At 48.1% G+C, this 14,954-nt stretch overlaps 1 protein-coding gene across 7 annotated transcripts in view; it reads left to right on the top strand.

The window, feature by feature from the left end:
- The window catches only part of KDM2B (lysine demethylase 2B), a 322,873-nt gene that overhangs the window by 291,183 nt on the left and 16,736 nt on the right, over positions 1 to 14,954 (top strand). For all 7 annotated transcript variants that reach the window (XM_030218309.1, XM_030218308.1, XM_030218306.1 and 4 more), the window contains one exon: positions 10,091 to 10,254. In XM_030218309.1, the coding sequence (XP_030074169.1) occupies positions 10,091 to 10,254 (164 nt within the window). The remainder of the gene's footprint in view (positions 1 to 10,090; positions 10,255 to 14,954) is intronic.

Below are 14,954 nucleotides of genomic sequence, written 5' to 3'. Positions count from 1 at the left end.
TAAGCTGTTAACCAATTATTCCTTAGCGTCCCTCCGGACCGGCCCAGGATTGGACTGATGGGTTGTGCACGCCTACCAGCAGGTGGAGACTGAGAAAAAAACTCTGACTCTAGAGAGCCAATGAGAGCCCTGGTCATGTGACCCTAGCCTCAGTATTTTCTCAGTCTCCCAGCAGGTAGGACGTGAGCCTATTAGTCTCTCTTTTTGGTATTTGTAGATATTTTCTTTATTGGTTCTTCTGTGCCCAGGAATTTTATTGAGGTCATTCCTGATACTAAGTGCCTTAGTGTTCAGCCTCTGGGGTGTTAAACTCGGGTGCCCCGAGTCCCTCCCCCCTATTTCCTCCCCATCTCCCTTCTGGTGTATCCTCACACAGCTTTATTAATAACTAAGGGAAGGGCTACCCTTTCATTGTAAAGGAGTATTGCCTTTGGGAGAGGCAGCCAGTACTTTAAAAAAAAAAAAAAGAACTGAACAGCTGAGTAAGCTATCTGTTCCCCGCTGACTTAACGAGCAGGCAGCTCTGTCTTTTCAACTCTGTGTGGGTTTCAGCACCTGTTTAAAAAAAAAAAAAAAAGAGCTACGAGAGAGGGGAAGCGAACTAAGGCAAGCCAGTGCCCTTTTAGTGTTTTATTGCTCCTGTCAGCCCTCGGGTTTTTAGCTGCTAAATAGGCTGTTTAAAAAGGCGCGAACCGCGTTGCCGCTTTCTCGCGAGTGCTCGCTTGTTGCCGCGATGGTGGAAAAGTTGAAAAGATGTGCAGTGTGTCAGCGTCGGGGAGTTAATGCCGCCGGCACCTGTAAATTTTGTACGGCGCTTGACATGCCCGCCGTTTCTCTTCCTCCGCCGGTTTTGTCTTCGGTTCCGTCGGGGGTTTCGATTTCGCCGTCGCGCTCCCTCGCTCCTAGTTCGGAGGCCTCTGGCTTAGTTCTTGAAGCGCCCGCGGCGAAAGTGGCGCGAACGGCGGCCATTTTGTCTCCTGCTCCTTCAACGTCGGGTGCCGCGTCTGGCCCTTTAAATTCCGCGATTTTGGGAGATTTCAATACGGAGGTCCTGGTACATTCGACAGCCACTCAGGGAGGAGGTTTTCCCCCTGAGTTTGTTATTCAGATGTACCAGGCCTTCCTGATGCAACGAGAGGGGCCAGCAGCGGGGCTGGCAGGGGCTACAGCGGGGCTGGCAGGGGCTATGGGCAGTTCGGTTCCTACTGCAGCTAAGCCTAGGACATGTGAGTTTCCTTCAGATCTGGTACCAGAGCATAGTTCAGACATGCCTTTTTTGGAGGAAGAGGAAGACTTAGGACCGGCACTTAATGAGCTGGCTTGGGAGGATCCTTCCTCTTTAGATCCTGACACTGTTCCTTTGGGCCAGGGGGAAGATCCCTCGGTGGCTAGAGTGTTTCATAAGGAAGATTTACAGGATCTTATTGCTATGGTGGCTACTACTTTAAATTTTGATGATCAGCCTCCAGCTTCACAAGTCCGTAAGGTTGATTTGTTGGTTAAGGGCTCTAGGGCTTCCAGCAAGACCTTCCCTATGCATGAGGACATTTGGGATGTCATTAAAGCACAGTGGGAGGTTCCGGATGCTGCTTTTCGGCCTACTAGATCTATGTCTCGTTTATATCCAGTGCCCGAAGCTGATAAAGCACTTCTTAAGCTCCCAGTGGTTGATGCTGTGGTCTCTGCGGTTACTAAACGCAACACAGTCCCAGTAGATGGAGGAACGGCACTTAAAGATACTCAAGACAGGCGTTTGGACTCTCTTTTGAAGCATAATTTTGAGGTTTCCTCTCTGGCAGTGCAGGCGGCCATTTGCGGATCTTTAGTGGCCAGGGCCTGTTTTCGTTGGGCCGAGAGAGTCCTGGATAGATCTTCGGATGATCTTGCAGCTATAGATGTTGAGGTGGCAAAGATTGAAACGGGCTCTGCTTTTTTAGCCGATGCCCTATATGACCTGTTGAGGGCATCTTCTAAATCTTTGGCCCTGGGAGTTGCAGCTCGCCGCTCTCTTTGGTTGAAAGGTTGGTCGGCAGATGCGGCCTCCAAATCTAAGTTAAGTAAATTTCCCTTTAGGGGTTCATTTTTGTTTGGAGAGGATTTGGACAAATTGGTTCACTCCCTAGGAGACTCTAAGGTGCCTCGTCTCCCTGAAGATCGGCCTCGCCTTTCCGGTCGGGGTGCCTTGTTTGGACGTGGTAGGCTCAGGTCTTTCCGTAGATTTCAGCCTGATAAACCTTCTCAGCCTCAGAGATCGCGTTTCTTTACCAGGACCCAGTCCTTTCGAGGTTACCGCAGAGGAGGCAGATTCTCAAGCGGCAATTTTCGCTCCCCTGCGCGTACTTCCCAATGAAGGTGCGAGGGCCCCTTCTCTGGTACCTGTCGGAGCTCGGCTTTCTCAGTTTTATCAGAGGTGGGCCCACATTACATCAGATCAGTGGGTCTTGGAGGTGGTTCGAGACGGATATGCCTTAGAATTTGCAAGGCCTATTTCAGACGCCTTTCTGGAGTCTCCCTGTCGTTCTCCCCTCAAAGCGCGTGCGGTTCGGGAGACTCTGCAGAGGCTCTTAGATCTTCAGGTGATTTATCCAGTTCCTCCTGCCGAGTACAAGCAAGGTCGGTATTCCATTTACTTTGTGGTGCCCAAAAAGGAGGACTCCCATCGTCCTATTCTCGACCTCAAAGCTGTCAATCGCGCTCTCAAGGTCACCAGTTTCCGGATGGAGACCCTTCGGTCAGTCATAGTAGCAGTGCGCAAGGGAGAGTATTTAACAGCCTTGGACCTGACAGAGGCCTATTTGCATATTCCCATTCGTCCTGCTCACCACAAGTTTTTGCGTTTTGCAATTCTAGGCCGGCATTATCAGTTTCGCGCTCTGCCTTTTTCGGCCTGGCAACGGCGCCGCGCACATTTACCAAAGTGATGGTCGTGGTTGCAGCGGCTCTCAGGAAGGAAGGGATTTTGGTTCATCCCTACCTGGACGACTGGTTGATAAGGGCAAAGTCTTATCAAGAAAGTTGTCAGGTCACGGAGCGAGTAGTAACGTTCCTGCAGTCCCTAGGTTGGGTGGTGAACATAGCCAAGAGCCGTTTGGTTCCCTCTCAGTCTCTAGAGTATTTGGGGGTCACCTTCGATACTGCGAGGGGTCGAGTTTTTCTTCCGCAGGGCAAAATCCTAAAGCTCCGGTCTCAGGTTCTGAATTTGATGCATCGGAAAGTACCGTGTGCTCGAGACTATCTTCAGGTTCTCGGTTCCATGGCTGCCTCGATAGAAGTAGTTCCCTGGGCCAGAGCTCACATGAGATCTCTTCAGTGGTCTCTTCTGACCCGGTGGTCTGCTCAGACAGATTCCCTTCTGATGAGACTGCCTTTGAGGCTCCGGGAGCGAATCTCTCTGTTTTGGTGGCTACGGATGCAGAATCTCACTGTGGGGATGCCGTTGGAGCCTCCGCGGTGGATACCTCTAACAACAGATACCAGTCTCCGGGGCTGGGGGGCTCATTGTCTGGACAAGTGGGCCCAGGGCCTCTGGTCGCCGCTGGAAGCAGTTCAATCCATCAACTTTCTGGAGACCAGGGCGATTCGGTTAGCTCTGCTGCACTTCGGTTCTCTTCTGGAGGGCACAGCTGTGCGAGTTCTCTCGGACAACGCCTCGGCAGTAGCCTACATCAACCGCCAGGGAGGTACGAGGTGCCGTCTCCTGTGTCGGGAAGCGGAGAGTCTCCTGGCGTGGGCGGAGATTCACCTCACGGCCATCTCAGCCTCGCATGTGGCAGGAGTGGACAACGTGCAAGCAGACTTCCTCAGTCGTCACACTCTCGATCCCGGGGAATGGGCTCTGAGCGATCGGGCGTTTCAGTTGATAGTACAGCGCTGGGGTCTTCCAGTACTAGATCTCTTCGCCTCCAGGCTCAACTCCAAAGTTCCTCGCTTCTTCAGTCGCCGAAAAGATGTAAGGGCGGCAGGGGTAGACGCCCTCTTGCAGCAATGGCCCTCCGGCCTTCTTTACGCATTTCCTCCATGGCCACTAATAGGTCGTCTCCTTCAGAAGATCGAAGACCACAGGGGGCCGATCATTTTGGTGGCACCGGACTGGCCTCGGCGTCCCTGGTACGCGGATCTCCAGCGTCTGTCCGTGGCGTCTCCTCTTCGTCTTCCGGCACACAAGGCTTTGCTGGTTCAAGGACCAGTTCCGCATCCAGATCCAGCTCGATTTTGTCTTACGGCTTGGCTCTTGAACGAGCTCGTTTAACTAAGCGAGGATTTTCAACGCCAGTGATTTCTACCATGCTGCAGTCTCGTCGCCGTTCCACCTCTTTAAACTATATTCGCACGTGGAGAATTTTTGAGGATTGGTGTGCAGAAGCTGACATTGTTCCTTTTCAGGCGTCAGTACCTCAGATGTTAGACTTTTTACAGCGAGGTTTTGATAAGGGGCTCTCTCTTTCGTCGCTGAAGGTGCAGGCGGCAGCTCTGTCCTGTTTCAGAGGTAGAATAAGGGGTAAGTCTTTGGCTAGTCTTCCCGAGGTGGCTCGTTTTTTGAAGGGGGTCAGCCTTCTTCGTCCTCCGGTCAGATCGGTTTTTCCATCTTGGGACCTTAATCTGGTGCTTTCGTCTCTGACAAAGCCTCCTTTTGAGCCTTTACAAACATGTTCTCTGAAGGATTTAACGCTTAAGACGGTGTTTTTGGTGGCTATCGCGTCAGCTAGAAGAGTCTCAGAGTTGCAAGCTTTTTCCTGTAGATCTCCATTTCTGGAATTTTCTAAAGAGCGAGTGGTCCTTCGGCCGGTTCCTTCCTTTTTGCCCAAGGTACTATCTCGGTTTCATATGTCCCAGTCGGTTTTTCTTCCTATTCTGGGATCCTCCTCCGGAACGCAGGAGCAGCGAAAGTTGCATACTCTGGATGTTAGGAGAGTACTTAAACGGTATCTTGCGGTTACGAAGGACTTCCGTCGATCAGACCGCCTCTTTCTGCTGTTTGCTGGTCACCGCAAGGGCCTTGCAGCTTCTAAGCCTACTTTGTCTCGGTGGATCAAAGAAATGATAGCGTCTGCTTATCTCTTGGCAGACAGACCAGTTCCGGCAGCGCTTAAAGCTCATTCTACCCGGGGGCAGGCAGCCTCGTGGGCGGAGTGTTCCTTGGTGCCTCCAGCGGAGATCTGTAAAGCGGCGACTTTGTCGTCACTTCATTCTTTCTCTAAGCATTACAGGCTAGATGTACAGTGTCGTCAGGAGACCGTCTTTGCATCTCGCGTACTCACAGCGGGTTTGCTGGGGTCCCTCCCTTAGGACTACTGCTTTGTTACGTCCCATCAGTCCAATCCTGGGCCGGTCCGGAGGGACGCTAAGGAAGGAGAAATTAGACCTTACCTGCTAATTTGCTTTCCTTTAGTCCCTCCGGACCGGCCCAGGTCCCTCCCGTGTTCTATGGTTCTCAATTTTACTGTGTACAGAGATGCAACTGTCGTCTACAGAGCTGTTCTGCTAGTTAGACAGTTAAAGGAGATACATTATGGTCTATAAGAAATACATTATGTTCTACAAGTTAAATGTTTTGCAAGTTCTCTGGTTATTCAGTTCATAATATTATACAACTTGCACAGTTTATGGGATACACATTTCTGTACATAATTGGCCATGCCACGGCTCTGATCCGAGTTGTTGGTGCGCCCAGTGTTACGGCGAAGCCGTAGTTTAAGCACGTTGGTTTCTCTCGTGCTGCCTGGCTGCTTAAATTCCTCAGGGCACAGAATATAGGTCCTTCTTTTCCTTTCTGCTTGGTTATTCAAATACTGAGGCTAGGGTCACATGACCAGGGCTCTCATTGGCTCTCTAGAGTCAGAGTTTTTTTCTCAGTCTCCACCTGCTGGTAGGCGTGCACAACCCATCAGTCCAATCCTGGGCCGGTCCGGAGGGACTAAAGGAAAGCAAATTAGCAGGTAAGGTCTAATTTCTCCTTGACATTAATTGGCACCAGTTAGGGTTAGCTCATGCCATGGGAGAGGAATGGGCGGGTCAGGGTTATTCCAAAAAGTTAGGCGCAATATTATTTATTTATTTGTTACATTTGTATCCCACATTTTCCCACCTATTTGTAGGCTCAGTGTGGCTTACATAGTACTGGAGAGGCCTTTGCAGGCTACGGTGTGAACAAATACTGGGTCTCCATTCCCAGCTTGGGCACTGGGATTTACACCAGGTTTCAGCAGGCATAAAGTCTGGCACCCAGAGTTTGGCATGGGAATTGGTGGTAAGAGGGCGCACACTTAGCGCTGATGTTTTCTGGTGGTGATTTTTTCAGCACCTTTTTATAGAACTCCCCCATAGCGTGTAATAACAAGGGGGTCTACATGTGAATGGAGTATGGACAGGATATGGGTGTATCTTCTACTTTATTATTTATTAGGATTTATTTACCATCTTTTTGAAGTAATTCACTCAAGGTGGTGTACAGTAAAAATAGATCAAGCATAAGCCATAGACAATTGCAGCAGTGAAAATATTCAAATAATAATACAAAGTATTGCATAGTATACTACTTACAATGTCAACTGAATAGGTAATAAACCATTTTAATAGACAGCGTAGGGTATAAGCAAAGATGGAACATATATTTTTTAAATTTTTTTTTGTTACATTTGTACCCCGCGCTTTCCCACTCATGGCAGGCTCAATGCGGCTTACATGGGGCAATGGAGGGTTAAGTGACTTGCCCAGAGTCACAAGGAGCTGCCTGTGCCTGAAGTGGGAATCGAACTCAGTTCCTCAGTTCCCCAGGACCAAAGTCCACCACCCTAACCACTAGGCCACTCCTCCACTATAGATAGGTAAGAGGAGTTAGAAAATGAAAATAAGGGGACTAATTTAAAGAAAGTTGCACATGAGGTCAGAGAGGTGATTAAATATTATCTCAGCTAGGGTAGGAGTGGATAAACACATAGCTTGTACTATAAGTTGTGCACACAACTAAGTGTGCCGTAGCCCAGGCATTCCGACCTACGCTAATATTCTATAATGGAATCTTGATGCCATGTTGAATTGGCACTCAGCGTGTGGGTTTGAGGCACCTGGTTATAGAATTGCTTCCCAGGTAATCTAGTTCAGAGTGTTTTCCTGCTCTGGGTGGTTCATCAGCTGGCTGACCTTGTCCCTGAATGCCTTCCTTTTATGCCTCCAATTAAACAGACTGTATATACACTCTATGTGGGGACCCAATGTTAACAAAGTAATATACAGTGTCCCAAACAAACGTTTTTCAAAAGGATTCTTAATATCCAAGGGCATACAAACTATTTAACATTGTAGAGTTACTTCATCACAATAGCCCTGAATACAGCCCAATATTCAATTTTGAGAAGGGGATCTTCAGAATCTACTGCAGCACACACCATACGAACGTTACGTTACATGTTTTTTTTTTTTTTTAGATTTTTTAACTTCGTTTCTAATGTTCAACCTCATTGCTAGTTTTAGTGATGACAGCATCTCGCACTTAACTTTAGATGGCAGCCTTGGTTGAAAGTTTGCTGCCAGCTAAAGTTAAGTACGAGATGCTGTCATCACTAACTCTGTATAAAACTAGTAATGAGGTTGAACATTAGAAATGAAGTTAAAAAATCTAAAAAAAAGAAATTCTGTGGATCAATGAGGATTTGCACCCACAACCATTGCATCAAAAGAACGTAATGTTCGTATGGTATGTGCTGCAGTAGATTCTGAAGATCCCCTTCTCAAAATTGAATAATATTGGGCTGTATTCAGGGCTATTGTGATGAAGTAACTCTACAATGCTAAATAGTAAGTATGCTCTTGGATATTAAGAATCTTTTTGAAAAACATTTGTTTGGGACACTGTATATTGCTTTGTTCCTTTTATGCCAGCAGCAGAGGAGTCATTGGTGTCAGCATCCCCTATTTCCCATCATTGGTTGCTGTTACTAGAGTAGGAAGGCCCGCTTTTTAATGAACATTTAGGGAAACAGCACGCTCTGCAGTGTTTTGTCCATTTATCAACAGTGGTCATACATGACTGTGGTTCCACTATGTGGGTTAGCAAGGAATCGGTCATGACTCAGCTTTCTGCAGGCAGAAATACCTCATTTTCCAGATTTGGATTGGTGAGTGGTCGTCCCAACGTTTGCCCAAACAAAATCAAAGGACGTCCTCGCTTAACCACAAAGAAAGAAGTACCTTCAGGCAGGGGCGTATCTGTGTGGGGCCACGGGGGCCTAGATTTGGCCCTGGACCCCCCTGCCGATGACCCTCTCCACCCCCCCTCCCGCCGCCAATCCACCGTCGCCTATCTTTGCTGGCGGGGGACCCCAACCCCCGCCAGCCGAGGTCCTCTCTTCCGTTGCAGCAAAGCTTCCTGTTTTGAGTCTGACGTCCTGCACATACAACGTGCAGGACGTCAGACTCAGAATTTGAAACTGAAGGAAGCTTTGCTGCAACGGAAGAGGGGACCTCGGCTGGCAGGGGTTAGGGTCCCCCACCAGCAGTGTTGCCAGGTGGGCGGTTTTACCGCCCAATTGGGCGGTTTTCCGCGCCCCGCCGCGGGAAATTTTTGCCCGCGGCGGGTTGCGGTTTTTTGGGCGGTTTTTTAGGCTTCCGGGCGGCTTTTTGGGCGGCTTTTTGATTTTTTTCGGCCGCGGGGGGCGGGGTTAGTGACGTTTTTGGGCGGGGTTAGTGACGTTTTGGGCGGGGCCGATGACGTGGGAGGCGGGGCCGATGACGTGGGAGGCGGGGCCGATGACAGGGAGGCGGGGCTGATGACGGGGAGGCGGGCCCGATGACGTGGGAGGCGGGGCTGATGACGGGGAGGCGGGCCCGATGACGTGGGAGGCGGGGCCGGCGGGGGCGGGGCCGGTGACGCGGGGGTGGGGGTGTCAGGGGCGGGGTTTGTGTTTGGGCGGGTTTTGGGCTGGTTTCTGGCCCGGATTGGGCTGGAAAAAAAATTTCTACCTGGCAACCCTGCCCACCAGCAAAGGTAGGCGATGGCGGCGGGGGAGGGATGGCGGCAGGAGGGGGGTGGAGAGGGTCGTCGGCTGGGGGGGGGGTCAGTGGCATTGGGGGGGGGGGGGCTAAAATGTGCCCCCTCACTCTGGCTCTGGCCCCCCCTCCCACCGAAGTCCAGATACGCCCCTGCCTTCAGGTTTCGGGCTGATGAGTGTCTGTTCTTACTGCTTTCTATTGTAGGAATTTTAAAAATGAAACCTTAGGTTTCCAGCTGAACTTCAACTTCTGTTTTACATTAAAAGCAAATGATCAGCATCTGTATGGTCACTCATTTGATCTTCTGTGACCTGCTTTATTTTTCCACCCTCATGTTATGAACAGCTGTTTCCAGGTTGCAAAACTCCAGTATTACATTTAAAAAATATCTCTTAACTTTAATGCATACTTATGACTTATGAACCTTGTAGCAATTTTTAAGCATGTGAGAGAGCTTTGTTTTTCAGGATGTGACATTTTTTTTGGGGGGGGGGGTCACCCTCTATGTTTGTTTATTAAAATTTTATGAATCACTTTTTTAACGCATAAATCAAAGCGATCTGCAAGGAGTGGTGTAGTGGTTAGTTCAGTGGACTTTGATCCTGGGGAACTGGGTTCGATTCCCACTGCAGCTCCTTTTGACTCTGGGCAACTCACTTAACCCTCCATTGCCCCAGGTATAAAATAAGTACCTGTATATCCTATGTAAACCGTCTTGAGTGTAGTTGCAAAAACCATAGAAAAGCGGTATATCAGTCCCTTTCCCTAGAACAGCAATATGATAGAAAAGAACATTCTTGTGACAAGAGTTCACACTCATATCACAATACATCAGATTGCAGGGCAATGCCCTGTCATCAGGGTACATTTCCTAATAATATATCTGGTTCAATAAGCCAGCTGGAGTCTCTTTTACAGAGTCTCATATCACCATTCCTTTAGCACTTATTATGTATTGGCATATAAAGGGTTCAGTACTCTATTGTCATAGGCAGTATCCAGAGGAGGATTGGATTTTCAGTGTTGCTGTATTTTGAAAGGATTTTAGCAAGCATTATAACAGTATTGAATCTTTAAAAATGAACAATGTTGGTCTTTAAAGGTGCTGCGATAAACGATTGTGGACCAAAATAGATTTAAACCGCTGTAAATCCATCACACCACTTATGCTTAGCGGCATTATTAGAAGACAGCCTGCATCCCTGGACCTCAGCTGGACAAACATATCCAAAAAACAGCTGAGTTGGCTTATCAACAGACTTCCAGGTAAGGAGCCATGGACCGGCAGGGCCTAGTCCAACAAAAAAAAAAATATTTGTTTGAAGTGTCTCATTGAACCTCATTTAGAGAAGGTGTTGGTAAAGTAGTGTAGTGTTGCGTACGATTGAGGGGTGAAGAGTGGTTTCTACCATTTTACATAAATCATATTGAGTCCTTTGAAAACATTTTTAAACTTCCCTTGTCATCAGCATCAGACAAATCCAGAGACTTGTGAATTATGACAGTCTACCAGCAGGTGGAGATAGAGAGTACAGTAAAACCTCGGTTTTTGTCGGTAATCCGTCCGAAAACAATCGGCGGAATCCGAAACCAACGAAAACCGAGGCAATAAGAAAGTACCTGTATAAACTCAGGACACCTTACAATTTAAATAAAACCCCATAATCATTCAAAAGGGTGGGCATAACACAATTATCAACAGACTTTCCCAGGATGTGCTGCACAATACAAAAATCACAGTCAGTGAGCACCCAGCTCTGGGCCATAGCCGCCTCTGTCTACCTGTAGTTTCCACCGACACAAGCCCCGGGAGCTGACCGGGGCGAGCGTCCACACCCTGACCCTCCCTGACACTCCCTTTCAGTCCTATCGAATTGACTACTCACTTGTCCTTTAGATTGTAAGCTCTTTCAGCATGGCCTGTCCTTTTATGTTAAATTGTACAGCGCTGCATAACCCTAGTAGCGCTTAAGAAATGTTAAGTAGTAGTAGTAGTAGTCCCTCCCGATTACCAAGTGGAGGCGATCTCCCCCTGCTCACCTTGCCGAGCTCGATGGGTGTACAGCGGCGCTAAAGCAGCTAGTGTTGCCGGTTTCTCTGTTCTGCGGCACATGCGTGTCATCAGGACCGGCAACGTGCCGGCAAGTTTGAAGTTGCAGCGGCAGCAGTTACGTCACTTGTGCTGCTGGCGCTGTCAAGTACTGTACCACCTAAAAGTATAGGAGTGCTGGGGAATGAGCTGATAAAGTTTTTCAGTTCCAGGAAGGAGATTTTATGCCATTCCTGGGTTTTTGGCAAGCCTGTCTTGATGGATCTGCAGCACTAGCGCCAGTAGATAGAATAGGGGCAGTAGTATAGCCTGATGGCAGACGTTGGGTGGGCCTACAGAAAACGTGGGTGGGCATGAAATGTCCTCTCCATCTTCCAGACCCTGCCAGCTGAAGACGAAATCCAAGGCGACAGACAAAACAAGACCAATTTCTTGATGAAAAAAACGATGATAACCGAATTCAACGAAAACTGAGGTTTTACTGTACAAAACTGAACTCTGCCACATAAGACGATATGCTCCTTGGTTAATCAGTATTCTCTATCTCCAGAAGGCAGTGTGTGGTCTCTTAGAAACAAATGGTTTCTTCTGCTTCTGTGACTCCGCTTCCGGGTTCCCTGGTTCAGTTGAGCTTAAGGGTATGGAGGCTGGTAAAGGTGTCTGACTTGAGGTACAACTGATGGTGCCAGGTCCTACCCCCCCTCCCCTGCCAGCTTCCTTCCTCCTCCTCCTTACAGAATTTTGAAAAACATATGCTGGAAGAGAGCAATTTTCTGCTTATGTGCCATTCTGGAGGAGAGGGGGGTGTGTCTGTGCTCTTGCAGCTATCTGGATTCAGGCACCTGATCGGAGTCAGAAGGCCTGTGTGTACTGGTAATGCCTGCAAAATTGTGTGTATGAACTTTCATTCTTCCCTTCTGTTGGGGTTGTGCTGTTTGGGTTAGTGCAGCTTCAGCGGTACACTATTTCATTTTGAACGGCCTGTGTGGGAGTTTGCCTGTGTTTTCAGAACCGTACTGTTGGACCAGCACGGGAGCTATTTTGGCGTGCTTTTTTTACAATATCTCTCTTCAGTCAGCAGCACCCATTTTGGTCACAGGCTGCAATAATGGATTGATTTTTCTCCTTTTCTGTCTTCACAGCTTTTGAGCCGTTGTGGTGCGGATGGTGCCAGGTCCCTTGATTTTTGTCTGCCTTTCGGTCACAGCTCTTTCTCGCTTAGTGAATTCCTGCACAGAAGAAGCCTGGACCTTGTTGCTCCCATGTCACCCCCTTGCAGCCTTCTCTTCAGTGGCCTTCTCCAGGCTACTCCTCCTGGCTGTACTTTGTCTACAGCTCACTTCTCTTTCTGAGGCCTTGGCTATACAAGTATGGGCTGCTCTTTTTCTGAGGGGAGTGTATTTCCTTGTCGCCTCAAGTTACGGGGCAACATCTCACAGTTGCCTGGCCTGCACTTTCCCTGCTCCATAGGCAGCCTTTGGCTTTTGCCTGTGCTTGCGGGGGCATTTGCTGCCCTCTGCTGTGTTTACTGCAGGCACTGGATTGCAGTGTTTCTTGTTTTGGTAGCTGTGGCTCTATGCCGCTTGGACTATTTTTTTTTTTGTTGTTACATTTGTACCCCGCACTTTCCCACTCATGGCAGGCTCAATGCGGCTTACATGGGGCAATGGAGGGTTAAGTGTCTCTCTTGTCTGAAGCGGTTGCAGCTGATGGTTTGTGTCCATATGAGTATGTAGTGGTGCACTGCTGCAATAGCTGCCTTCAGGATATGTTGGTCATCCAGCCTTAGACTCCGGTTGTCTGGCCTGTTTTATGGTGCCTTGCAGCATTGTCAGCCTACAGTTCCTGACTGCATTTGTGAACTTTGACTTCAGCATATGGTGGCATTTCCACCTCACAGTTTTCCACGCCTTTAGCTCTCTGTCCTGGCATGGGCGATTGCCCTTCAGATTATTTAGCACTTGCATTATTGGTCTTTGGGCTGCTGTAGCATTGCAATTTGGAATAGGTGCTGGGTAGGATTTTTCATGGGTACCCGACAGGTTGCATCCTTCTGTTTTTTTGCTGCTGATCAGCAGAAGACATTTTGTGGTGCCTTCACCGGCCTCTTCATGGCGCTGTTCCGAGACCCTCCTGTTGGGGGCGTCACAGACTACCTGGCTTTGCTTCCTACTGCATACTGTCTTGAGTGCCTTCTGTCCATTGTGTAGGCGGCCTGGTTATATCTTTTAGCTTCTATAGGCACTTCTTCACTCTTAGCAACTCCAGTTGTGTTGGCCTTTGCCTCACAGTGACAGCTTCAGCTCGACACATGGCTGTGGCTGTTTAGCTAGCTCGTGGCTCTGTGGTTTTGACAGGATTCGGCTCTTTCATGGCTGTTGAGCTTCTTCTGTTGGTATATGTGGAGCGTGGCTCCATCACTATATAGCACAGTTCCCCTTTCCGTGTGCTGCGCTTTTTGGTATTTGGCCATGGAGCACGGTTCTGGCTACACCCGGTGGCCACATCAGCATATCTAGTGTGGTCCACTTGATCTTTGCTGGTCCCAGTCTCCGTTCAGTTCCGTCTTGGGATGCTGTTCCCAGTTTCCTTTCTGTCGGTTTGAACAGCTCCATATCTGAATGGGGAGCAAACCCCTCCTTTCTTTGTGTGTGTGGAACGCAACCCTAGTCCTGACTCTTAACACGACCATCTGTGCCTGGTGGCCGCGGCTCCTTAGTGATATACAGTTCCATTTCTGATGACTGAGCAAGGCTCCATCGCTACCTGAGTGCTGCTTCATCTTTATGTGCTGAGCCTTCTATACCTGGTGAACACAGCTACATCTATGACTGTTGAGCTCAGCTCCATATATGCTGGTTGGGCATGGATCCATTTTTGCCTGGTGAGCACGATTCTGTCTCTGCATGTTGAACACAGTTCCATCACTGAATGAAGACCATCACTCTGTTTCTGCAGATAGAGCGCATCGCCATCTCTGTATGTCTAGGAAGGCTCTCTCTGAATTTAGTGCACATCTTCCTCATAGAGCACGATGCCACCTTTGAAGGTAGAGGGCATAGCTTTAACTGGGACAATCAGCAAGGCTCTATCTATGAATAGGGATCATAGTGCTATCTCAGGGTGTGGAGCATGGCTTCATCTCTGCTTCTTCCATATGCTTCAGTACAGTTGGCTCAGTCTCTGTTTATGGAACAGAACTTCCTCCTGGGTTTTAGGGCACAACTCTTCCTTTGCATGAATGCTTAACTCCACTTCTGAGCGCCAGGCAAGGTTTCATTGTAGGAAGTGGATCGCATTCTTCCTCTGGTTTTTACCTCTGTTTTATTCTGTTCTGTTCATTAGTCTTTTAAACCACTTCTACCCTTAAAAAAGGTCCCAAAGTGGTTTATAAAAAGAAATAGACTAGAAATAGAACCAGAAAGAGTAGAGAGAAACAGGTGTCAGTGAAATAGAAAGACTAAGCATTTTCTATGTATAAAATATGAGTCAGCAAATCTAATAACCTCAGGAAGAGTATTCCAAGTTGAAGTCACCTTATAAGAAAAAGAATTCGCCAACATTCTCTTGAATCGAACACCTTTAAAGGAGGGAAACATAAGCGTTCAAATTCTTGACCGTCTACCAGGAAGCTTATTATTGGTAAAAGATACAACTGTCAAAAAATCTTCAGGAATATCCTCGTGTAAAATTTTTAACACAAAGCATTACATTTTAAAATCTATTCTTCTGTAAACTGGGAGCCAATGTAGCTCTTTTAGAAGTGGTGAGACATGATCAAATCTAGATTTCTGAAAGATCATGTGGGCAGCCGTATTCTGGACTAACTTCAATGTTTTTTTATAAGCCCAAAGAAATGCCAGCATACAATGAGTTGCAGTAGTCCAAATACAACAAGATGATACATTGAATCAGA

The sequence above is a fragment of the Microcaecilia unicolor genome, chromosome 11 (genome assembly GCF_901765095.1).
Source record: "Microcaecilia unicolor chromosome 11, aMicUni1.1, whole genome shotgun sequence".
In the NCBI taxonomy this organism is placed as follows: Eukaryota; Metazoa; Chordata; class Amphibia; order Gymnophiona; family Siphonopidae; genus Microcaecilia; species Microcaecilia unicolor.
This window is presented reverse-complemented; position numbering and strand designations above follow the sequence as displayed.